Source organism: Equus caballus, chromosome 6 (assembly GCF_041296265.1).
Source record: "Equus caballus isolate H_3958 breed thoroughbred chromosome 6, TB-T2T, whole genome shotgun sequence".
NCBI lineage: Eukaryota > Metazoa > Chordata > Mammalia > Perissodactyla > Equidae > Equus > Equus caballus.
In genome coordinates, this window is record NC_091689.1 from 76,251,815 (window position 1) to 76,279,465 (window position 27,651).

A 27,651-nucleotide genomic window follows, 5' to 3' on the forward strand; every position below is an offset into this window, starting at 1 on the left:
ATTTTACATCTTCAAATCTCATAAACTATATCGGTTGGGCATTTACTCTGTCTAAATGTGGGTGCTTGGTACCAACCAGGAAACAAAAACAACCAATTCGTCAATGTGCACTGATATCTACTTACAATGGACAATTCAGAGAAAACATATTTCATGTGCCTCATGTATTGGTAACACGATGCCTACCTTGAAGAACTGGCAATTTAAATAAAAATGAACACTAAACATTCCTTTAAAAAATTAACCAGGAAAAGATATTGATCCCTTGAGACTACTTCCTAGAAATTGTCTAAGGGGTTAGCGTCAGAACATAAAATGCACAGTCCTGAAGGTTTCTATCTGTGATGCTCAGACACTCTTTAGAAGAAGCTAGGAAGAACACTAATATAATTTAAAAGACCTTTGAAAATTTTAAGTGCACTTCGACATCATTTGTTTAGTAGGAGCTTCAGCTTCCAGAAAGCTTTCCGGTTATTCACATTAGCAGTCTTGAAATAACTTTGTTTCCAGTTCACAGGGATTGAAAATCAAAGATTAAAAAAAAAGAAAGAAAAAGAAAAAAACAAAAGCCTAACCCTAATGACACTTCTATTCCACTCTGTGATTCTTCTGACCGTCTAGTCTTATTTCCTTCATTAGATCTGGTCATTGTTTTTAAAGGATTCAATACCCTAGCCCCACCCCCACCCCACCCAGCAAAAAAGACCTTTAACTACATAAAATATTATTATAAATATTTTTCACAGTAAAAACATTTAGTGGGTTCCCCATAACTAGAAAATTACATTTTAGTTTCTCATAACAGTAAACTTATTTTAAATAAATGCAACACATGTCAATTTCCTCCTTTTCCCACTGTAAGCTTTCGTGTTACTGTCCATGGTGACACATACTGGCTATATCAGGCAACAACACCATTACAGAAACACTCAAGTTTTATTTTATGCCTATTTCTTGGTGGCAGATTTGCTGAAGTGGCTCTATTTGGCATATCCAACTCTTTAGTAATTATGAGTTGCACTTCTTTTGAAGCCATGGCACAAAAATCACACAAGAAAAATCTGAATGGGATGGGGAGGAGACACTTTAGTCAGTCCAGCAGATATGTTAAACCAAACTCCATTTCTCTTTTGCCTTCATCTATAGTTCACCGTATGTGAAATTAGTCTTTCTGTATGTGTTCAGCTACCTTTTAGAAGCTCATATCACAGCATCTTCCACAAACCAAGCCTTCTCCAAAAGCTTTAGGAAATCAAAGCTGAAGGCTTGATGCACTGGAATTTGCTTGACTAGACAATATATTTAAGTATAATTTAAAATGTAGACATTTGTGCATAACCAACGTCCACTGACTTCAAAAAAGTTTTTAAATCTTAAGAATACAATTAATGGCAATACAAGGTATACTTTTGAATTAACATTTATTTGAAATATTTTCAAAATAATTTTAAGAGAATATTATTCCTTTTCTCTTGTCATTGATGAAGAAGAAAGAATCATGATCTTTCCATGAGGAATCTTGTCTCAAATATATTGTGTTGTGATATACCGTAGAGAAAACTGCTGAGAGCTATTAATTTTTCCAGAAAGCTACCTACATAAAGAAATTCCTCCTAACTGGGCACCACTGTACTAGAAACTTTCAGAGAGCAGTGTTTTAACTAAGATTAAGCTATCCTATTTCCTACCTAAATCAATTTCACCCAAATGAGGCGTTTGTGTTATAATTCATTGTTCCCCAGACTCTAAAATCAACCATCTGCCATCGGAGTTTCTGTACAGTAATTAAGGGACTATCCATTAGAACTGGCAAGAGCACAAAGTAAGAAGGAGGAGGGGACGAGCGGGGAGAAAAACCAAGCCGCTTAAAAAAGAGATGGAAGGTCTGGGTGTCTCACGCTGACCCCTCCACCAGTATCAGCTCGGAAACTGTCATCCATGAGGCAATACAGAAGTTAGGAGGAGTGGCGAGGCCAACTCCTTCGGGATTATCCGGACTGAAACCGCACTGGGGTCTCAGCACGCTCTTCATACCTTGAAAGAGAAAGGCTTTCGTCCCATTATGCAGCCCGGGGACCTGGCGCACTCCGGTCGTGGACTCCCCAAGTTCTAACTCTGTTAAGACGTCAATCTGTAGGGAGGGGTCCACACCAAGCCCCCAAACTGGTGGGAGTTGGGGAGAGGGTAGGAAAGAAAGAAAAAGCTCCATCAAAATACAAGCCTCTTCCTCCCGGGCAGCAAAGAACCGCATCTTGGAGACAATATTGCCAAGTGACTACAGCGGCGACTCCCTCCGCCGCCGCCAAGAGCCTTACCTGAGATCAGCAGCCAAGCTTTAAATAGCGGAGCACCCAGTCCCATTTCCTTGCCCTACTTTAAACCCCTTTCGCTGCAAAGTTCCCCCTAGGCCCTGAGACCTTGGACTAGAAGTGTGACCCGCCCTGCCGTCTCGAGACTAGGCAAGCACAGACGAAATCCAAATCCAAACCCTTCCCCTACTCCAAGCTTCCCACTCCAGACCTACTTCGGGCGTCCCCAGCCAGCTCAGGCTGCCCCGAGGTGGGGGCCATCCCTTCCTCCCCGCCCCAGCTCTGCGGCCACTCACCTGCTCCGAGACCGAAGATCAAACAGAATGTTCTCAGTAAGACCCGAGACTCCATGGTGTGGATCTGCTCAGTCCATCGTCTCCCTCTTTAAAAATAAAAATCGAAGACGTTCTTGGAATCAAGCGGGAAAAAAGCGTTTGTCTCTCTTGCCGCTGCCTCGGATTCACTGATTAGTAGGATTAGTAGGATTTGGTTGCCTAAGAAAAAAAAGGGAGGACCCCCCAGGCACGTGAAGAACTTAGACCCTCCAATGCGCACATCATTCCCACACGCAGAGCCGAGGCGGCGGCGCCGGCTGGGCGGGGGCCCGGAGGGAGGGGTCGGGCTCGGGCTCGCCCGGGGCTGCTCCGAGGGGAATTTGCTCCGGAGGCGAAGAAAAGCAGCGGAAGGCACGCACACCCAGAGGCAGGGAGGCGGCCCCAAGAAAGCCGGGGCTGGGGCGGCACCCGCCCGGTTTCCCCGCCGCCCGAACCTGTTGTCAACGCAGAGACAATGGAGAGAGCCGGAGACGCGCGGAGGAGAGACAGCTCCTCCGGAGAGGGAGGGGCGGGCCCGCGGAGGCGGGGAGGGGAGGAGAAGGGAGGGACCGCCGAGGGCGAGGCCGGCGCTCCGCGTCTCTCTCCGCGGGCTCCTCGGTCTCCAAGCCCCGTCTAGCGAACCCTGGAGCAGCTGCAGCCTCCGCCCTCCTCCCTCCCTCCCTCGCTGACCCAGGCAACGCCAACCGCCTTTCGGGATCGAAAGATCTAAATTCAAGGTGCTAAGTTGATGCGCGGTCTTTGCTCTCACCCCTCGATTTCGGGCGCGTGTCTTGAAAGACGGACGGAGAGAGAAAGGACTACCCAGACGGAGACAGCGAGGCTAGGGGGAGATGCGCTCGCCCACCCTTTAGGCAAAGGAGGGAAGCCCGCGTACGGTTGTGCACTGGGCTCCGGAGCAGCCCCGGAGAGTGGAGAGGGGACTCCCTCTCGGACACATGCGGAGGAAGGCTGCCAAAGCAAGCTAAACTCCCGAGGTGGGGCTGGGCAAAACAGAGAGAGCCTGGTGGAGAGCCTGGGAAGCCCCGGGAGCCCTAGGAGAGAGGTTCCCTGCCCGGGGTGGGGCACTGGCGAGCTTCTCTGGCTCCGAGAGAGCAGGGGACAACTTAGCCAAGAACTGCTGGACAGCTCCGGGACCTCGCGCGCCCCCTGCCAAACACAACGCCCAGAACCGGGCTCTGGTTCTCCAGGACGAGCACACAGCCGGAGGCAAGGGCAGCAGAGCCAGCATGCCTGCCCACGCCGAAGCGAAGAGATAGACAGACAGACAGACTGACAGACAGACAGACAGACAGATAGACAGATAGACGGAGAGAAGAAGCGAGAAAAATAAGCAGAAGAAGACGGAGCCTGGGCAAGAGAGAAGAGTGAAAGGAGCCACCTCATTGTTGACCATACTTAGGCAGGCTCTATCCACCCTTCACCATACATGCCAGGTCCATAACAGTGAGGTCATTTGAGATCTAATTCTCAGCAGACAAAAGTATATTCAAGGTCAATGGCATATAATATTTTTCAACATAGTCCTAAAATTTTGAGGAAATTTTTGAATAACAGCATTCTACTCCCGTATTGAAAACGTAGGAGTTTCAAAAATGATTAAAATGCCCATGAAAATGGAAAAAATATAGAAAGGCTATGAGGTAAGGTATGTAGGAAGCCTCGAGAAGGTGAAGGGGCAAGAAAAAGAATTCTCCCCTACATCCTCCAGAATGGAACACGACCCTGCCAATCCCCTGATTTTAGCCCAGTGAGATCCATTTTAGACTTTCGAACCACAGAACTGTAAGATAGCAAATCTGTGTTGTTTTAATCCACTAAATTTGTGGTAATTTGTTTCAGCATCCATAGAAAACTAATATAAGTACTAACCACATAAGGAAAAATTCAGTCAAAATAGTAGACTCTACTCACCCTGAGAGGATCCCCTTCTACCATTAACGCATCTCAAAGCTAAATAAAATGTTCAAGAACTTTTTTTATACACAGATGAGCTTTAAACAAAAAAAGAAAGAAAATTCCCAGAACGGTAGTGGGAAAGAAGAGGTAGCTGGAGATTGGCAGAGAAAGGAGTAACTGATGCAACAATTGCAAGAGGGTGGGACACAGGGTTTCAGACTCAACAGGGACTGTAAGACAAAGGGTAGGATTTTAACATCCACACAAGAACTGGAAGCAATGAATTATAGCCAAAACCAGAAGATGTGAAGTTATTACTTCTCCCTCTGATAAAAACAAAGAACTTTGAAGGATTATACTATCCATGAAAATAAACTTTAAAAATTTTGCACGTTGGCCTAAGCAGTGACAGAAATGCTTGCCAGCTGCACATGACCATAGGCAGGAAACAACATCATCTATAATAAATGTCCAATCTCAAGCCTTGCCACTTGCAGGTAAATGGTCCAAAATTACATTCCACACAGGTGTCAGAATTCTAAAATCAAAAATTAGAATAAAATCCCCAGAATCTCCTGAAGAGGCAAATGTAAAACTTCTCTTAAAGGACCTTCCACAACTTCTGACACATAAGAAGAAAATTTCTGATGAGGATAAAATCTCAATAAAATAATAATAATCAATTGCAATGAAATAAAATATGTGAAAGACACGAGACACAGAAAAAGAGAAGTAGTATCTCATGAAATCAGAATATCAGAAAAATTTGATTAAAAGTATAAAATAAGTATGTTTAAATGTTTAAATAATCAGAGTGGGGTTTTTTTAAGGAATAGAAAAAAATAATGAAAAAACAGAATTGTGTAACAAAAGATCAGGCAGATTTCAAAGCAAACCAAACAGAACTTCTGTAAATAAAAGCACATTTAAAGACAATGTTGAAAACCCATTGCTATAAAAAGCAGCAATAAAATAGAGCTGAAAATTAGAGAACAAACACTCTGGGAACAAAAAATGAGATCTGAGAATATTATTGAGAATATGGCAAGAATGATTAAAAAAAAAGATGTACAACATGAACAAAACATGAATGTTAGAATTAAAAGATCCAAACATGCAACTACTTTGGAGATACCGAATAAGAGACTAGAGAGAATGGAAATAGACAGTGTTATAGGAAATATTTAAACAAATAAGAGTGAAAAGCTTTCAAAAATTAAATAATGACATGAGATTCTAATTCTGGGTAAAATGGAGTAAGCACACATCATCCTCTCATTCCCACTGAATGCTATTAAACCTGCACAGAATGCATGGAGTATCTAAAGCCTCTGAAAATTAAATAGTAGCAAGCAAATTGAGAAGGAAGACCAAAGTTTAAGGTACCACCATACTGACAGTGACTACTCTAAGAAACAGTCCACCATCCAAGTCACAGACCACTTCTAGGTGGTACACACATGGCATAAATCTGAATACACTACAAAGTCTTTGAAATCACACCAAAAGAAGCTAATCAAAACTTGCAATCTAAATCCAACAGGGTCAATTTTCTGCTTAAAAAAATAATTGTCATTCTCCATAGTACTTAACAAAATTCAGAGTCTCAGAATATAACATTAAAATGTTCAGGTTATAATCTGAAATTATTTGGCATTTGAAAAGCCAGGGAAACATCAACTTACATGAGAAAACTAAAATCAACAGACACCAATGCCAAGAGGACACAGACATTGGAATTATCCGGAAAAGACATTAAAGAAGATATTATAAAAATACTCCAAAAAATAAGGGCAAACACTCTTGAAACAAATGAAAAGACAGAAAGCGGCAGCAAATAAATAGAACATATACAAAAAACCAAGTGGAAGTTTTAGAACTGGAAAACATAATAACTGAAATTTAAAAACTCATTTTAGGGCCAGCCCAGTGGCACAGCAGTTAAGTTCACACGTTCCACTTTGGTGGCCCAGGGTTCACCGGTTTGGATCCCAGGTGTAGACATGGCACCACTTGGCAAGCCATGCTGTGGTAGGTGTTCCACAGATAAAGTGGAAGAAGATGGGCACGGATGTTAGCTCAGGGCCAGTCTCCCTCAGCAAAAAGAGGAGGATTGGCAGCAGATGTTAGCTCAGGGCTAAGCTTCCTCAAAAAAAACCTCATTAGAATGGGCTCAGTAGCAGAATGGAGATGACAGAGGAAAGAGTCAGTGGGCTTGAAGATAGATCAATTGAAATTATTCAATCTGAACAACAGAGAGAAGTTTTTTGTTTTGTTTATTTTAAATAATTATATCAGCAGGACCCTATGGGACAAAAGCAAAAGAACCTTAATGTCATCAGAATCCCAGGAGAGGAGAAAAAGTTCAGTGCCAAAAAACGTATTTCAAGAAATAATGGCCTAAGACTTTTTCAATTTGGCAAGAGACATAAACTTACAGATTCAAGGAGCTCAGTGAATCCCAAAGAGGATAAACTCAAAGAAATCCATGACCAGCCAAATCATAATCAAACTGCTGAAAACAACAGAAAAAGGAAAACTACCACAAAGAAAAAATTCCTGGAAGCAACTAGAGAAAAATGACGTGTTACTTATAGTGAAGCCACACTTTGCAATGAATGCAGACTTACCAGAAATCATGGAGGCCAAAAGGAAGGGAACAACACTTTTTAAGGTGTTCAAAGAATTCTGTCATCCCAGAATTCTACATCTGGTGAAAATATCCTTCAAGAATAAAGATGAAGGAAAAACATTCTCATATGAATAAAATCTAAAAGAATTGGTTGCCAGCAGGCTTGCTCTAAAAGAATTGCTAAAGGAAGTTCTTCAAACAGAAGGGAAATGATAACAGAAAGACAACCAGCATATCAGAAATGAAGGAATAATGACAGAAATGGTAAATATCTGAGTAAACATAACAGATTTTCTTCTCTTGAGTTTTGTAAAATATGTTTGATGGTTGTATTGGTTTTCTATTACTACTATAACAAATTACCACAAACTTAGTGGCTTAAAATAACACAGTTTATTTAAGTTTATTTACAGTTCTGTAGGTCATAAATCTGACACTGGTCTCATCAGGCTAAGCTCAAAATGTTGACGAGGCTGCATTCCCTTCTGAAGGGTCTAGGTGAGAATCCATTTCCATGCCTTTTTCAACCTTAGTTCATTGCCCCTTTCTTCTGTCTTCAAAGTCAGCAAGAGCAGACTAAGTCCTTCTCACAGTGCATTCTCTCTGGTTCTCGGACTACAGTTTGGAAAGGTCCTGTGCTTATAAGGACTTATATGATGATATTGGGGCCACTTGGATAATCTAGGATAATTTCACCATCTGAAGGCCCCTAATCGTAATCACATGTGCAAAGTTTCTTTAATGTAAGGTAACATATTCACAGGTTCTGGGAATTAGGGTGTGGACGTCTTTGGGGAGCCATTCTTCCAGCTATATAATTGAAAGAAAACACTTTTAAATTGTCTAATGGGGTTTCAGTGTGTGTAGAAATTCATTTCAAATATAATGTAGTAAGTGGAAGGTAAAAGAATTAAGAAAAGATATACTATGCAAACATTAATCAAAAGAATGTTTGAGTAGATATATTAATATCAGAAAAAGTAAACTTTAGAACAAATAAAATTACCAGGGATAAAGAGGTACATCATGTAATAATACAAGGCTCAATTCACAAAGAAGACATGACAATCCTACATGCACATGCACCTAATAGCAAAACTTTAAAATACATGAAAAAGTTACCCTAGGGAAATAGTGACAGAACTGAAGGAATAGATAAACCCACAAGTGTATTTAGAAACTTCCCACGTCTCTCTTTCGTAATCTTCAGTCCCAGGTAGTTACAATGCCAAATTCCACTAAACGTTTAAAGAAATAATAACATCAACTATACACAAATCTTCCAGAAAATAGAAAAGGTGGGAACATTTCCCAACTCTTTTTATGCAACTAGCATTACTCATACCAAAACCAGACAAAGACAATACAAAACTACAAAGAAAACTAGAACATAAACACAAAATATATCTTTTTTAACATACATGCAAAATCATCAACAAAATATTAGCGAATCAAATACAACAATATATAAAAAGAATAATAAACTACAATGAAGTGGGGTTCATGCCAAGAATGCAAGCTTGGTTTGATATTTTCAAATCAATCAATGTAGTCCACTACATTTACAATCTAAAGAAGATAAATCACGTGATGATAGTTGATGCAAGAAAAGCATTTGACAAAATTCAACACTAGCAATGATAAAATAAATAATTCACTGCAAAGTAAAAATAGAAGAGAACTTCTTCAATCTAATAAAGAACACTGAAAAAAATTCTACACTAACAAGGCAACATTGCACTGGAGTTTCTAATCAATGCAATGAGCCAAGAAAAATAAATAAAAGCCATTCCGATTGGAAAGGAAGAAATAATTTTTCCCTAGACGATTTTGTCATCTACATTTAAAAATTCCCAAAGTATCTATGAAAAAGCTACTAGGACTAGTAAGTAAGTTTAGAAATGTTACAGAAAACAAGGTCAACATACAGAAATCAGTTGTATTTCTATATTCCAGCAAGGAATAATTGAAAACATAAATAAACAATACCATCCATAACAGCATTAAAAAATATAAAATACTTATGGAGAAATCTAACTAAAAATACAGACAGGATTTTATACTGAAAACTAAAGAACATTGCTGAGTGAAATTAAAGAAGACCTAAATGGGTGTAAAGATTTACCATGCTCATTGATAAGAAGATTTAATATTATTAAGGCATAAGTTACACACATATTGATCTACAAATTCAAGACAATTCCAATCAAAAGCCCAATAGGGTATTTGATAACAATTGATAAGCTGACTATAAAATTTATATGGAAAAGCAAAGAAAATCAAAAAGGCAAAAAAAAAATTGAAAAGAGCAAAATTGGAGGATTCGCACTGACTTCAAGACTATACTAGAAAGCTATAGTAACTAGGACAGTTAGGTATTGGGATGAGGATAGACATATAAATAATAGAATACAATATAGGAATAGACCCACACATATATGCTTAATTGATCCTTTAAAAAGGCATCTAGATATTTCAATGGATAAACAATAATGTTTTAACAATGATGCTTGAACAACTGGACATCCATATAGGTAGGTAGGTAGGTAGGTAGGCTGGCAGGAAGGAAGGAAGGAAGGGGAGAGAAGAAATCCTTATCTGTAACCCTTATCTTGCATCATATATAAAAATTAACCTGAAAGAGATCACAAGCTTAAGTATAAAAGCTAAAACTATAAGACTTTTAGAAGACAACATAGGTGAAAATCTTTGTGGCTTGGGTTAGGCAAAGATTTCTTAAGCAGAGCAGAAAATGCACGTAAATTAAAAGGAAAAAAGTGATAAATCGTACTTCAAAATTAAAAAATAGCTTTTTGGAAGAAACCATTAAGAAAATTAAAAGAGAAAACACAGAAAAGGAGAAAATATTTGCAAAGCATATATCTAATAAAGGACTTGTATTCGGATTATTATAAAGAATTCTTATACTGCAAGACAAAAAAAATCAATTAAAAAAGGAAACAGGCAAAATATTTAAATAGACACTTTACCAAAAAGAGAGATACACATGGCTAAAAAGTACATGAAAAGGGCCCCAACATCAGCATTCATTAGGAAAATCCAAATTAAAACCACAATTAGATACACACTTATTAGAATGGCTAAAATTAAAGATTGACAAGTGCCGCTAGAAGCAAAGTGACATGAACTCTCCTTCTTTGCTGGAGGGAATCAAAATGGTACAGGCCCTTTGGAAAACTGTTTGGAAGCTCCTTATAAAGTAAAATATTCACTCCTAGGTATTTACTGTAGAGAAATGGAAACAGATTTCCTCAGAAAAACACATTTTGGAATGTTTATAGTAGATTTATTCATTTTAACCAAATGTAGAAACAGCCCAAACGTCCACTGACTGATAAATGGATAAACAAATTGTGGTGATTCAGGCAATGGAACACTATTCAGCAATAAAAAGCAGTGAACTGATACATGCAGCAATACGCTTCTTTGATATGCTGTTGCCTGTTACAAAACCTGTGATGATGACAGGGTGATTCTTGACTCATTTTCTTGTTCCCTTCATTTTACATCAACAATCCTCAGAGTATCTTGTTTTCTACTCCACGGGTAAGCGGAGAGTGGTTCAGATGTATTTAACCAACCACACACTTGGGCACCTCCCACACCTCACATGTAAGCTGAAATGGCCTAACACTTCAAGACTTTTATTTGTGAGGTTTTGTCAAAACAAATAAGACCACATAAAATAATAGAATGATTCTGAAAATAGACTAGGAAGGGTATAAAGAGACAAGAAGAGATTGGCAACTTTAAAATAGCATGATGACATATGACATGGAAAAAAGAATGGTAAGTGGGAGAAGAGCATTTATGTAACAAATGTGCCTCTCCTTCCAAAGCACACTCTTACTCACTTGTTGATGGTGGAAGGTCAAAGAGATGCCCATTTTGGACAAGGGAGGAGGTTGGGTTTCAGTCAACATTCTTTATATTCTCCACACACTTTGAACTATACACACAACTCATCTGAAACTCTCTAAGAAAGATAAGAGAAGTGTTTCAAACACAGTTCTCGAGGCAGCACGGTGAAAAGAAACAAGCTTGCAACTTGGTCAGGACTCTGGGGTCAAGGCCCTGTCCCACCTTTTTCCTGAGCCAGACACAACCTCCCTGCACCGGTTATCAGGACAGCATAATAACTAACGCCCATCTATCCCAGGGCTGCTGAGGGTCAAGTCCACTTCGAAAATTGCCATGCAGTGTATCAATGCTAGTTCTTACTGTCATCACATTAAACTATGCCACATCAGAATTGGCCTGTTTCTGTCATTCCCCTTGTGATTCAGTTATTGTCATGCAAAATAATGGCAATTAAAATCAGTCCATAGCAACAGGCAGAGAAAAGAGAAGTGGAAATGAGAATATGGGTAACTACATAGCACTGTTAGCTAGAGAACCTTGTTGGTTAAATACATATATATACAGTGTTCTGAGCAGAGGACTGACTTACTGGCTCACCAGATGTTATCAGTCTCAGCCCAGCCCCACTGGCCTGATGGTTAAGTTTGGCCTGGACCTCCCCACTCCTCAGTGGCCATGGGGAGGCTCACACACAAAAAGAGGAAGATTGGCAACAGATGTTAGCTTAGCTCAGGGCGAAACTTCCTCAGCAAAAAATAAAATCAAATAAAGTAAAATAAAATGTTATCAGTCTCCAAAAGCCATGAGTCATCTGTTAAAAAACTTATCCCACCATGCAGTCCTTAGTTTTAACTGCCAATAGACAGACAAACAGAGAAAGCACTGGCTGCTTTTGCCAATACACTGCAGTACACAGTGTTCATCGCAACAGAATGAATGGTCCACGTGGACCCAGCTCATCTGCGGGCTTCTGGCCTTGCTTAATGTTTCCTATCAAACGACAGGGCTTTGCCTAGCATTAAGAGACAAACTAACCCTCCTCAGAAGAGCTAAAGGCCAGAATATTCTTAGCAATATCTAGAAACCAGCATTACTTATGTTAGATTTCTCCCTTCATCCTGTAAACTTAACTCCAGAAATGGTAACTACAGAAATCATTAAAAATTCCATTTTCAGAGGAAGATTTTTATTTGTTTCTGCCTCTGCTATCATCAAAAATAATTCTCTTTTTCTAAGGCTACACATAGCCCACACCTTAAAGGAAATTTACTAAGTTCCGGCCTCAACACACAATAATTCAAAATCTCTCCTGACTCATCACATAATTCTTGCTAGTGCTTAGCTACCGACATTAGAATTTTCTTTTTGATGAACATGTAGTTACTAGAAGGAAATTCCAGACCAGGTTCCCAAATGCATGGCTTGAGAACAAGGATAAGAGGCTGGGAGGGACCCAGATTCAGCGTGAGCTCAGCTAAAGCATCTATTCACACATATCTTCAAATCCTCTGACAGGAAGAAATGCCTGAAGAGTTCTGTCAGCCTGCCAGGTCCAGCCATTATCTCCAGCTCTTACTGTCTTGGCCAAAGGCTGGACCCGAGAACACAAACAGAAAGACAGAGCTGCTGAATGAGCAGGTAAACAAAAGTGTGAGCACGGCAGGCAGTGTTAGGTCATCCTTATCCTTTCCCTGGGCAGGCTGACTCTCAACATTCATAGCGTTAAGGTGATTTGTTGGGAAGACTGGCCATCGCTCATAACTGCATAATAGGAAAGCTTGAAAAGTTCTCAATTTGCAAACCAAGACACAGACAAGTCAACTAATTTGTTCCAAATCACACAACTAATTAATTTCAGAGCTAGCGCATAAGCCTTGTTCTCCTAATTTACTTTTTTACTCAACAGTTGTGGAGGTCCAACTACGTGATAAGCACCATGCTCCATGACTCAGATCAGCAAATCTCAACCTGGGTCCAAGCGCCACTTTGACCAAAGGGACCTTATGAAGAGTTACAGACTAACCTACAAATATAACTGCTGCCTCCAGATCCTCCAAGAAAATTATGTGCCCCCTCATGGACTTTCTTGAACAGCTACATGAAGTATTATGTAGGCCCCAGCTATACGTCCCTGAGCGAATCTCTCACTTTCTGTCCCCACACTAACTCTGCTCTAGTACCTCTTGGGTGTTCCTTGAACCAGACAAGCATGCTCCTGCCTCAGGAACTTTGCACACCCATTTTTCTCTGTCTTGAATGCTCTTCTCCCACCCACTTCTTTCAAATATCACCTTCTTGGTGAGTCCTTCCCAAAGACCCTATTTGCAACCCCCCCCCCTTATATATACTCAGCACTTACTATGCCCATTCTTTGCTTAATTTTACTTATTTCTATATTTATTACATATTTGATTATTTGTTTACAGTCTATGTCCCTTCACTCTAGGATATAACCTCCATTTTTCACAGGTTTTATTCACTGCTTTATTCTTTTTTTTTTTTTTTTTTAAAGATTTTATTTTTTCCTTTTTCTCCCCAAAGCCCCCCGGTACATAGTTGTGTATCCTTCGTTGTGGGTTCTTCTAGTTGTGGCATGTGGGACGCTGCCTCAGCGTGGTCTGATGAGCAGTGCCATGTCCGCGCCCAGGATTCGAACTAACGAAACACTGGGCCGCCTGCAGCGGAGCGCGCGAACTTAACCACTCGGCCACGGGGCCAGCCCCATCACTGCTTTATTCTTAAGAGCTGCAACAGTGCCTGGCACATTGTAGATGTCAGTAAACATTTGTTGAATACAAGAATAATGTATATAAATGCACCTAGTATGTGTCTGGTATGTAGTAGACATTCAATAAACGGTAGCTACTATTATTTAGAATTTAACTAGAGTAAAGTTATGCAAACTAGAGATCAACAGGCTATAATCCTTTAAAGCACGCAAAACCTCCTTGTTAACATCTACAGAACATTCTACCTAGTTGCTAAGATATGGCAAAAGCCTGCCTCTTTCATATGTAGGTCACTACTATACATTCAAAATGGGTTCAACAAGTGATTTTTGATGGAGATCTAAGTTTCTAAGTGAAACCACCTGTGTAAAATTTGCAGTAGTTTTGTAAAATAATTTTTTTAGTGACAAAAAGAAATTGACAACTTATTTTCGCTTGTTATTTATCTCAGTCCTTCAGGTTCTTACTGATTGTACACAAGAATGTGCCTCAAAATGCCTCCAACTTAGGATAAAGCACATTCTTTTCATTTCCTTTAGTTTCCTCCTTTTCCCAGAGGAAAGTGTATCAATGTGACCGACAACTATTTTTCCGACATTACAAGTGTATTTCAAGTTTTTGCTCTTCTATTCCCTTTATTCACATATCAAATTATTTTTTCCCTTTGACTTGACTATTGTGGCATCCTGTTTCCTTCTGTGGGTGATCTATTATTTTAATTGACAAAAACTCATGTGTGAATGTAACTTTATTTTCTATACCTCATATTCAATTTAAGACCTCACTTTTTCCTGGCAAAAGAATAATAACTGTTGTTATTGAGTGATTACTATGTGCCAGACATTGTCCTAAGAGAAATAACTCACTGATTCTCCTAATAGCCCTATGAGGGACCCATATTACAGACGAGGAAAGTGAGGCATGGAGGGGTTAAATATCTACAGCTGGGGTCATACAGCTGATAGTGCTAAAGCTGTTCAAACAGAGGTAGTGTGACTCCAGTGTTGATTCTCTTAGACACTCCACTAGAGTTATCTCTTCTAAAAATTGCTAGAAAATTTAATCTAGTGAATTCTAGGCTGATTCAATCACTTCTATTTTTTTTTCCTGGTCATTTCCACTTTAAACTCAGTTGAAATTCTCCCCCTTCATATCATTGCCTGCAAGGGTGCATATATTTCATCAGGACAGTGGCAGAGAAGGCATCTTCTCCATCATCACCCTTACAGATTAGGGTGTGCTACTTGCATTCAAATCCCCCACTTTGCCCATTTGCCTCCTTCTAAGGTGGTCCTCACTCAGAGGGCCATCCTTGTTCCCTCTGCCCTGCCACTCTGACCACAGCTGTTTGAGTTTGATGAATGTTCCAGATATCCTAGTAGACTGGAACCAAGAAGAGAGGTCTGGTCTAGCCCAGAGGTGGTCATTGAAGCCATGGCAGTGGATCTTGCTGAAATTCTCCATGCTCTAATAGCTGGCAGATTCATATGCAATATGCAATCCCCTAGAGAGGTCATGTTCTCGAAGTTCTCCCACAGGATGAACCACAAAAGGACCTCTGCTCTCAGCTCAGTCACTGCCACTCCAGGAGCCCAGGTAGCTGGGACAATGTCCCTTAAGAGCCAAAGTCACTTACATTATTATTGTTGTTGTTATCATCATCATTGTTTTATTGTCGAATTTTTGTTTATTCTTAATTTTCTTATATATTAGTGTTCTCTTCAAAAAATTTATTTTTATTTCTATGACAGATTTTTTTCCTTCTGTGGGTCAGGACTCTGTATAGAAAAAGCTTTTTCCACCTTTCCCAGTAGACTGAAAGCTCTGTAAGAGCAGGGCTTGTGTCTATCTTATTCATGGTTGCACGTTTAAGGCCAAACATAATGCCAAGCAGTAAGTCCAGGGCTCAGGGCATATTTGTTTAAGCAAGTTGAAATGGAATTTCCTCTCCCTCTTCTTACTCAATTACTTAGAATGTGGATCTGTTCTTTGCCTTGAGAGGCCCTCAGAACAATATTTTTTTTACAAATCATATGGATATATTTATTGAATATATTGGCAAAGTACACTATAATTTAAAGACTACAGACATTTTCAAATATATCTTAGAAATGGAACGAGGCAATTCCAATAGCATGTTCATGATGTTGCTGTTTTCTTTCTAACCCTGGTAACTGTTCCACACTGAGTGAGGTATCCGGCAAACTTGTGAGGCTGCCACCGAGCTGGGAGAATAAGGGTATGGTTCAGAATAGGACTGCATCTCTTTTCAAGATGTGAGCATTTGAAAAAGGAATCAGTGTGTGAAGATCAATCTAGAGGAGCGTGTGAGTGAACAGTTGAATGGCATGACTAGAGTAGAGATAAAAATAGCACCAGACTGACAGACCCCATTCGAGGTTTCCACTGCCAATTCCACCACTGTGCATCTGCACGGGTCAAAGGATCTTCTCCATCACAACCACCAAGCCATAGTCACAAAAATACCTAACACCTACAAAGTGCCCACCAGCTTTCAGTCTCTGTGCTTAAAAGTTTTCATAGATTATTTCATTTATCCATCACAATAGCCCTATAAGGTAAATACCACTATTATTACCATCAAACTATTACAGATGAAGAAATCAAAGCAGAGAGAAAGGTAACCTGCCCGAGGTCGACATTAAGTAAGGGGCACAGTTGGGCTTTGAATCTTAACAATTTGATTCTAACACCCAAACTCTTTATTTTAACGTCATAAACCCAGAGGACATGAGTTTAACTCATGGAAATTCACATGGGGAAGACACTGCTGTTCGGCGCACTGCGTCAGTACGCACGCGGACCCGTCTGCCAGCGCTGCCGTAGCAGACTACCACAGACTGGGTGGCTTAGAACAACCGAAGTCTATGCCCTCGCGGTTCTGGAAGGTGGACGTCTGAATGAAGGGGATGGTCTGAGGCCTCTAGGAGGATCCCTTCTCGTCTTGCCCAGCTTCGGGTGGCCTCAGGTGTTCCCTGGTTTGCAGCTGCATACCGCCCATCTCTGCTCCAAGACCCCAACCCTTAATCAGTCCTTTCTCTTGAAGCTCTCTGAGTCTCAATGTTCTCACTAATTTTCTCTATCAGCAGTTACGTTCAATACATCAAGTCCTTTTCAGCTCCAGAATTCTATTATTCTAAATAAAACACGGCCCAATTAACTCTTCACATATTCAGTTATTAACACAATCACGTAAGCACAATTTTGCTAATAAGAACTTAGCATAAAGTCATCCTTCACTTAAATGACAATTATCAACATTATTTTAACACAGTTAAATCAAGTATTTCTGGGATCTCATCGGTGCCTCTTTACTGCTCGGAGTGGGCGGAGGCTGCGGTATCAGGCATGATTACAGAGGAGGCTCTCGTACCATCTTAGAACAAGCTGCCTACGCGATCTGAGAGTAGCTGAGCTCCTGTTCTGAGCACCTAAGCAAGCCTCACAGCTGGGCTCTCCCAAGCCTCCTAATCGTGAATGTCCACATAGCATCCTAAATAACGAGAATAACAACTATCATTGAGCCTTCAAAGGCTTCTTCCTGCCCTTAGGGCCATGTCCAAAACCCTAAACCTGCCTACACCAGTGTTTCACAAACTGTGTTTCTCAAACTATTAGAGACAGACTAACTTTTCCCAGTTTTATTGAGGTGATAGATGAATTTTTAATCTCTAATCCATTTGGAATCAACAGATTAGAGATTTAAAATTTTATGTTTGTAAAGTATAAGAAAACAAACTTTCAGAAAAATAAATGTAAAAAGACATACAAACTCAACAGAGCTAAAATTACATTTCAGTAAATCTAATCAGAACAAACATAAGAGGAAAGAATTACAGAAACTACATACCCTGTTTATTGCAAGCGTGCAGGAGATTGAAACGGAGAATCGCTGATTATGCTTAAGATTTTTGTCATTTGCAATCACAAAAAACAGAAAGTTATAAAGAAAATAGAAATTCCCGTATTAAATTGCTTTACAGACACTTTGAACGCACACTGTGTATATCAATAGTTGAGCTTGTCTTCTACTTGTTAATTTACCCAGGTTGGATTGATGACAATGCTACTCTCATGGGATAACATACATCTGTGTTTTGTTTTATTAACACTCATAATAGAGATATCAGTCTCACAAAGGAATATTGACAGAAATGGAAGAAAATGAATTACAGTAAGCTCAGGATATTTGTTTTTAATTTTTATCTAAAGTAGCAAGTGATGCTATATTTTCAAAATCTGTCTTTGATCCTTTGTCAGTAAACAGTTACAACAATTTATCATGTAAAGTCATGACTGAATTTCATTATCTTTCAAAAATTAAAAGGAATGCTGGATGCGCTATTTTTTCATTCATACATCTTCTTTTGATACAAAGTAAAACTCCAAACATTCTGTCAAATTTGTAAGGCATTCACAGATGTGCAACCCCAAGATCATCAGTTATCCCATTGATACTTTTTGTTAAATTACGGAACATGTCATAACAATCCATAGAAACTGCTCTTCTAAGCTTCTAACTCTCAATTTTACCCTTCGGTTTTACCTATTATTGAAATATACTTTACATTCCTTCCTTGAATGAATGTATTTAGATCATTGAAAATATCACAGATGTCAGATACATAAACAACAATTCACAACTTTAAAATGTTGAGATAAAACTGATTTCTTATCTTACAGAAAGACTAAGTTTCTTTTGTGGTTCAAATGTTCTCAACAGAACATCTTCCCTCTATAATCATCATAATAATTCAGCATGCAAAAACAATTGCTTATGCTCAGTTTTCCTATCATTCACATCAATAAATAATAATAAAGAGAATAATGTAGTAAAGAATTTAACACATTAGCCTTAACATAACTCACAATTTTTACCACATCACTAAGCACACTGCTGTCTAGTTCAGCTGACATTTTTCTTTTAACAAGTCTTTCTCAATGAAGGAAATCTTTACCTATGTATTTATTCCAGAATGCTTTTCTATTATTGCAGTTGCACTATTAGACGATACATCTACTTAAAACTTAAAGGGCAAACCACATTAGCTGACACTGACCACACGCTTAGATGCTGTGGTAACATCAAAATGCAGTAAGAGTTTCTACACATTTACTCTTTATTTATCTCATGTAGACCCATTATCAACAGTTTAAAACTAGCACCACACTTTGAGCAGCCTTGATCTACAAGACTCTCCATAATCCATCTCTCATTCAGCTGTCCAGTCTCATCTCATGCCACTTTCTTCCTCACTCTCTATACTCTGGTCATATGCAAATACTCCATGTTCTCTCCCACTTCAACTCTATAGTTCTATTAGAACTTGTCATCTTTTTTTTTTTTTTAAGATTTTATTTTCCTTTTTCTCTCCAAAGCCCCCTGGTACATAGTTGTATATTTTAGTTGTGGGTCCTTCTAGTTGTGGCACGTGGGATGCCGCCTCAGCATGGCCTGGAGAGCGGTGCCATGTCCGCGCCCAGGATCCGAACCGGCGAAACCCCAGGCCCCCGAAGCGGAGTGCAAGACCTTAACCACTAGGCCACGGGGCCTGCCCCTGAGCTTGTCATCTTTATAACCATTTATATCTGTGCTCCTTCTAGATCATAACCACTGTAGGGCCAGAGACTATGTCTACCTTGCTTGATCATCAAATCCCAAATGCCAGGAACATTGCAGACGTTCAATATTCATTGATCAGACTTTTTCTACAGCAGTTTACAGAGTATAGCCACAAAAATGTCTCTTCCTTTCTCATATCTCAGAAAAAATATAAAATAACATATTCAGACTCATTGGTAGCAACAGTAAAAAGTAACCCCCCATATTGATAATATGCCTCCTTCTAGGAACTATTTAGCTCCTGAGCCTTCTGGAGGCAGGAAAAGAAAAGGAATAAAGGAGAAGGGGGATGAGATGGGATGGGAAGGAGGGCAGACACAAATGAAGAAAGGGGCCAAGTCAGAAGAGCAGTACAAAAGCAGCTAAGTTTTCTGTATTTTGCCATTTGCTTGGCCTGGAATGGCCTTCCATCTCTCACTTTGCGTCCCCACTCTCACCCCATACCTGACCTGATGAACGTCCACTCATCCTTCAAGACTCACATGATTATCACTTCCCTTACACACACACACACACACACACACAGAGCTGAGGTTGGATGCTCCCTTCTCAACTGTATTCTTCAAATCCATAGCGCTCAGTATTCACCTCTGTTGCAAAATATATCCTATCATTTTCACAAAGTTGTTTACTTGTCTATCTCCCCTCTACCTAGAATGTATCTGCCTTGAGGGCAGGAATTCTTGCTCACCTTTGAAGTTCCAGCACGTGCCTGACCCAATGAAGATTTCAATATACGTTTGCTGATATGATGAATGAATAAGGTTGTGTCTATTTTCCTGGCCATGACAAGTGTCAGTAGGGTGGGGTAGATGACGGATGGGAGCAGGGGAGTAGAGAAGGGAAAAGAGAAAAGAATTGAGTGTGGAGTGAGGGATAGAAATTAGGCCAGATGGCAGTGAAAGGAACTCTTACGGGTGAAGTAAATGAGGACAGATATGTGGGAGAAAAAATAGATAAGAAAAAGAAGGCACAAAAGATCACTGAGTTATTACAAAAAACACTAATATTCCATGAAATTTTATCTTGCCTTTTTTTCTTTACTTGAGCATCCTTGTTCCTTTGCTTATTCATTTATTTTTCCAACAATAATTTACTGAGAATCTACTTTATAGAAGGCGTTGTGTTAGGTTCTAGGAATATGGAGATAGAGAACTGAGCTGGTAAGCAGCTAGTCCTGATACAGCATGATAAGAGCAAGAATAGAGATTTATACAGAATAGAAGAAGGGTGGGGAAGAAGGGCATGTAAACCAACAGACTCTACATATTTACCACATGGATCCTTTTGGCCCCTCAGTCAAAGAATGGACTGGTAACACATCAGTCCTTGCCTGAGATGGGTCGCCATGCTACGCCTTGGGAGGATAAAACATTCTGTGACTTAGAATTCTTTTCATATTTCTCAGTGTTCAGACTTAGAGTTTTGTCTTTAGCCAGTTTTAATAATAACAAAAATATATAAGACTATTCTAATTTAAGACATCTAAAGCTAGCCAGACAGGCAAATAATGTTTCACATTTTATGAATTATTTTTTATCCCCACTTTTCTGCAGCAAACAGACAAATTCCACCCCACCTAATGTAATAGGGAAAAGTATTGATTTCTGAATTTGCTAATTTCACTTTGCTGATATTTTATCTTGGATTTAGAACAGATTAATAACAGCCTAATGGAATATATCTACTTAACCTGATTTACTAGTATCATTATTTTCATCACTGCCATTTCTGTAAAACTTCAAAATTTGCTATCTGAGGTCTTCAGCTGGGTGTGTGATTTTTTAAACTGGTAAGCTGATGTATCGCATCAGATTTATCATATCTGATATCATATTTTATAATATGACATATATCATAATTTATAAATTCTATTCATTTAAAATCATTTAGTGCATAAAGTAAAATAAATGTTTATCTAAATTCAACCTTACACAAGAAGTTCAGATTAGGAAAAAACCATTAAACTTCAACTACAGTCTGGTTTCTAAAATAGCATGGTAACATGATGTAGAATCAGAAACTGAGTGTATTGCATACTGAATTTTCAATTAAATATTGATACCATTTGCTATGCTTTCATAACTCAAAGAGACTGTGAGGAGGGTGGGTAGAGTATGGAAAGTCGCTTTCCATAAGAAATTCTAGCTGGAACCCAGTCTAGAAGCTATGATGACAGACATAAAATCCTGGTTAACAATAGAGAGGGGAGCTAAAAGATATAATGAACAGTAAACATGTGGGTTAGAGGTATGAATCACAAAGGAGGTGGTAGGAAAACAGGTGATATTTGTTCTCCTATTTGATTGGTTGGAGTCGGCAAGGAGATAAGGCAGGAAGTAGAGAAGGAAGAAAGAAGCCCTATGGAGAAAGGAGGTCTCCTGCGCCCTTCCCCTTGGCACTTAGAGGAGAGGAGCAGATTGGATTCTTGCTTTGGTGCTAGAAGAGCATCTATTTCCCAGGGTAACAGAGTGTTAACTCTGGTCAAAGGGTGATATGATGAGATTACAGCAATTTACTAAGGGCCATCAGTTCAGTTAAAAGGAACAATATGGAACAGCTGAAATGCAAAGAGGAAATCCCAATTGGCATGTAAGATTTACATTTATTTTAGCCTTGCCTAAAATTAGTGTTTCATTTTCTGCATCTATTTATATAATTGATTAGTATTCATTTTGATGATTAAATAAAAAATATATTTTTGCAGATAAATGCAAAATCACAGTTTGGTCTAAACCTTCATTACAAACACATGGAGTTTTTCCTGCAATTGTTACCATCCTAAGTAGTTGAATTATAAGCCCTAAAGCCACAGTTTTCAAACTCTTTCTAACTCATGTTCCTTTCACAAACATGTGCTCCAAGGGAATTCTCATTTGTATCCACACCACTAAATATGATTTTTGTTGAGTTTTATTTTCTACAGTTTTTACTATGAAATCATATATCACCCCTCTACACCTTTAATTTGATACCAATACCACCACCCTATGGTACACCCTTCCCCCTTGAGATTCACAGCCTTAAGGAAATCATTCAACGTTTCTTTGGTGGCATTATATCACCAAAACATATAGAGATGGATTAAACAACTGGGTTACATTATTATCTAACATGTCTACACTGGTAAACACTGAATTCAACCGTTAATAAAACATAACACATACATCTATAAATAGAAAATATTTTGCTATATTTGGTTTTATAGAATGCTATAGTCTGATTGGGCTAGAGAAAATAAAGCATTTAGTGTGCTATTTAGGGGGGAAAAAGCAAAAGAGTTTGAGATTTCCATTTAGGTCAAAGTAGTTAAAAGAGTAATAACTACTCAGGAGGATGGGGAGAGGGGCTGCCAGGACAGATTTCAGTGTGGTTAAGTCAGAAAGCAAGGAAATGTCATTTTGGAAAGGCTGAAAGTTTTGCTACTCCACGAAAGTCACGCAACTAAGCAATTCTTGATGATTGCTAAGTCTATGTGCTAGTGTAAGCTACTGTGAAATACACAGCAAAGTTTAAAAAAAGAAGGAAATGTATATTTTTGTTCAAGATATCCAGCTGAGGTTAGCTCTATATGCTTCTTAAATAAGCTTGCAGGAGATTTCTAACATCTCCATCTCTTAGTTAAGTGCTCTGTTGATAAATGACAGAAATTAATATAATTTAAAAATTTAATCAAAATCAACTGACATTTCTTAAAAGGATTCTATGGCTAAGGTATACATGGGAGCAGCAAAAGCTTCAATGATGTATATTTCTAAAGGCATGTACCCTTAAGGAAGGTGTAGTCTAGTCACAAAAATATGTACGTACACACGTGAAAACTATTGGCAAAACAAAATGTAACTGGTTCCATGGGAGAGAAATTACTCAAAGTACTAGAGGAACACAAAGGACAACGGCAATAGATTAACTGGAATTTTCTTGGAGGATAGAGTGTTTGAGTCAGACTTTAAAGTAAATAAGTTGGTTTCTAAAGGGTAGAAAGGAGGATGAGGGATATTCTAGATGGATGACACATCAGAAGAAATGTTTCCTCCCTTTTTTAAAGAATAAAAATCTAGTTTACATGCATGCAATGAACAAGTAAGAGATAAGGACAGACAGGTAAGTGAAGCCCATAGCTTTCAAAGCCGTAGTGATTCTGGGCTTTATTTTGAAGACAATATGAAACTACTGAAAGTTTTTAAGCACAAGATTGACTCAGTCAGAGAACTTTAAAACATTCTTTGTTCTTTTGTGCAAGTACATACTAAATATATTATTGACAGGCCTTTATAAAAAGGCCTATCCATACAGTACTGGAGAAATCAGAATTTTAAAAATAAGCTGTGAATCCTCTCCAATTTGACAAGATGACTGTGAGTAATAATCACCTACTGGGGTTGGCTGAATACCTGTCAGGGTTGCCAGATCACAAAACACAATGCAGAAACTGACATAACAGTCTCAGAAACAAGAGAAAACCAATGAAAGTTCACATTTATAAAATAAGATGTGGCAAAGAGGAAGGTTTTCCAGGATTAAAACTTAACATCTTCAAAATCCAGACAAATGAACATGCATGGCCAGAAGCACTCAAAACGCATCTATCAAATGTGTAGATTCTGTTTTTTATTTTTAGTTTTTTTCTGAGGAAGATTAGCCCTGAGCTAACATCTGTGCCAATCTCTCTCCACTTTATATGTGGGTCACCGCCACAGCATGGCTGACAAGTGGTGCAGGTCTGCACCTGGGATCCAAACCCACGAACCTGAGCTGCTGAAGCAGAGCGTGACAAACTTAACCACTAAGCCACAGGTTAGGCCCCTGTGTAAGATTCTTTTGGATCGCTAGCTTATAAAGATAGCAAATTAAAAGCCTAAGTGTTATTTTGGAAAAATTCTTTTATTTTATTACATTGCATGCCCCAAATATGGGGAAAATGGGAAAAAGCTAGATCATACACTGTGACACAAATAATGCTATATGTTCAAAAAACTCTGTTTTCTTTTATTGTAAAGACACAGCAAGCATACACTTCCCCAGTCCCCTTGTTTAGGAAGAGCTCTTGACTGCACTGTGGCTAAGAGAATATGGGTAGAAGTGACATTCAACACTCCCAGGTCTGGCTCCTGAAACCTCCATGCTCTCTCTCTTTCCTTGTATTCTGGCCAGATGCAAAAATATCCAGTGGAATGCTCTGAGACTCTTGAAGATTTAAAAAGCAAAACACAAGAAAAGTCACATGGTAGAAGGAGATTAGATCCCTGAATGACTGTGTGGAAGAAGAGGCCCTCCTTTGACTTCCCAATGACCCTCACTGGATTGTGACATGAGCTAGAAATAGAGTTACTGAGATCTGGGATTGTTTGTTACAGTAGTTAGCACACTCTAATAAATATAGACTCCAAAACTGTATTCATATATAAAAATCAGAAGATTATACAATATAAATTCCAATCCTCCTCAAAGTACTTCAGGACACTTTCAAAGCAATAAATACACCAAAACATTACACTATAATCAAACTTCCAGGATACTAAAAAGCAAAGCTAAAGAGAAATGATTTCAGGGAAGAGATAGAGTCACTAGTTATTGCATTTTGAAATAAGGTGGCCTGATAGTTCATTAGGGATTTGGCTATTCCATGGCGATTCTCCAGTGGGCCTTGACCAGTGAGGGTCAGACACAGTTTGGGGAAGAGACAAAGGATCCTGAACACTAAATGACTAGACCAAATTTTCTCCAGCTTTACGAGTTTAAAAAGAAAATTCTTATTTGTAAGAGTTATGATGTAGATTTTTTTCTTGTACTTTCACCTTTATTTTTATATTTTTTCCTAGGACAGTTTTTATTCTTTCTTCTAATGTAGTTGTATTTGTGAGCCGGCATTTTTTCATTATCTATTTTTAATGTATTTTTTATTTTTTTGACAGATTTCTATTTTATGTGGTATTTTTTTATACATACTTTTAAATTTTCCTTTTCGATACTTCTTATCATTCTAAGCACAAGTTCTCGTGACTGTTTATAAATCTTATCTGAGATGACTCTAATTTCCAAATATGTTTCTTCTGTAAGATATGCTTTCTTGTAGTAGTATAGGTTTTTAAAGTGAGTAGTGAATGAGGCCAGACTGACCAAGCAAAACATAGAGCTCAGAAAATAAGAAATTGATGAATATAAATTCCTTCTTTAATATCTGGTCATTTGAGCACTGACAGATCCTTAGTGTCTCTTCTCAAATCACTTTTTTAAGATAAATTGAATTATTTCATATCCTCTTCTGGCCCATATCACCATCAGAATATCCTGCAACCCACAAGTAGATGATACAATATCTGACTAGCACTGAGCCCCAGAGGGGGCCATTTTGTTCGAATGTTCACAAATAGACATTCCTTTGCTGTGAGGAATCACACATATATTCATTTAACAAATGTTTAATGGTCTACTACACACCAGACATTGGTGATCTATTAACGAACAAAACACGAAAATTGCTACCCTCTCAGAGGCTTATGGGGGGGCAGTTAACGAACTAAATTAACTCCACAATTACTTACACAGTATGTTACACCATCACAAGAACTATGGAAATAATAAAATAGGAAAGATAAATAGGAAGTTTATAGAGAAGAAACAGAGGACACAGCAAATGCCTTGAGATAGGAACATTCTAGGCATACTTGAGGAACAGAAAGAGGATAGATTACCTGCAGCCGCAGTAGTACGACTGCGGTGGGGGGGAGAGTAAGAGGAGATGAGGTCAAAGATGTAACAGGGAGCCAAGTCATGCCAGCCTTGTGAGTCACTGTACGGACTTTGGCCTTTTCTTTAAGTGAAATGACCAGTCACTGAAGGATTTTGAACAAAGGAAAGATATTAAACGAGTTATATTTAAAATGTTTAATTCTGGCCTCTATGACAATGGCTGAAGGAGAAAGGGTGGAGCAAGTAGGAGACTATGACAATAATCAAGGTGAGAAATGATGATGGCTCAAACCGGGGTAATAGTGGTTAAATATGGTGAGAAGTGGTGAGATTCTGAGTATATACTGAAAATACACTGAATTCAGAGCAAATAGAACTTGCTGACAGATTGGATGTGAAGTATGAGAAAAAGAGAGGAATCAAGGAAGACTCTAAGGTTTTTTACATGAACAACTGGAGGGATAAAATTAGCACTTACTGAAATGGAAAAACTAGACAAAGAACTGGTTTGGGGAAGAGAAGCTAGAATCAGAAGGTAAGTGTGGGACACATTAAACTTGAGATGACTACTAGACATCCAAATGGAGATACTCAGCTGGCAGCTGGAATTACATGATGAGAATTCGGAGGAAAGGCACACGCAGGAAATATAAATCCAGAAGTTATCAGCATGTAGGCAATATTTAAAGCCATAAGACTAAATGAGATCACAAACACTATGAGAATGGAGGGGAAGAGAATAATCTGGAGCACTCCAACGTTAAGAATTCTGAAAGAAGAGAAAGACAGAGCAAAGGACTGAAAACAATAAGCCAGTGAATTAGGAGCAAAACCAAAAGAGGGCAGAGTCACAGCAGTGCCAAATGTCGCTTGTAGGTCAAGGAAAATGAGGATTGCTATTCGATCTTTGGAGTTAGCAACATGGAAGGCAGCAGTAACCTTGACCAGAGCTATTTCAGTTGAATGATGGGAGAAGAAGCCTATTTGGAATGATTCAAGAGGAAATGAGAGCAATGAAATTAGAGACAGTGAAGACAGACAACTTTTTGGAACAATTCTGCTCTAAAGGGAAGGAGAAAAATGCAATGGTAGCAGGAGAGAAGGGACAAAAGCATCAAAGGAAGTTGTCTTTATTTTTGTTTTAAAATGGAAGATATAACAGTACGTTTGTCAGACGGCAGGAAAGAACCATTAGGGAGATGAAAATTGGTGATTGAAGAGAAAAGAGGGAGAATCACTGGAGTGACGTTCTTGAGTACATTCGAGAAACGGAATCTAATACTAAGTAGCGGATTAGCCTTTGCTGGAAACTTGGATAGTCTTTCATCCATACTAACGAGAGAAGACAGAGCTTAGACACACAAAAGCAGAAGGTGTTTAAACGCAGTGGCATTTAAGGATGTTCTCTTCTGATTGCTTCTATTTTCTCATCTTCCTCATCTCATCTCCCTAAAGTTAGGAAGGGGTAGAAATGTTGGAAGTTTGGGGAAAAGGAAGAAGGTATGAAATAGACATTTAAGAGTATGGAAGT

At 38.9% G+C, this 27,651-nt stretch overlaps 1 protein-coding gene across 6 annotated transcripts in view; it reads right to left on the bottom strand.

Annotated features, from left to right (window-relative positions):
* Positions 1-27,651, bottom strand: part of NELL2 (neural EGFL like 2) — a 362,368-nt gene that overhangs the window by 305,715 nt on the left and 29,002 nt on the right. For 3 of the 6 annotated variants that reach the window (XM_023643416.2, XM_070271280.1, XM_023643415.2), the window contains exons 2-3: positions 2,606-2,691; positions 2,035-2,163 (exon numbers count right to left, since the gene is read on the bottom strand). In XM_023643416.2, coding sequence (XP_023499184.1) covers positions 2,035-2,163; positions 2,606-2,660 — 184 coding nt within the window. In that variant the 5' untranslated portion in view covers positions 2,661-2,691. Of the gene's footprint in view, positions 1-2,034; positions 2,164-2,605; positions 2,692-3,078; positions 3,263-3,392; positions 3,679-11,047; positions 11,170-27,651 lie in introns of those variants that run through there. The other 3 variants (XM_070271281.1, XM_070271282.1, XM_001914761.6) reach the window with 3 other exon arrangements.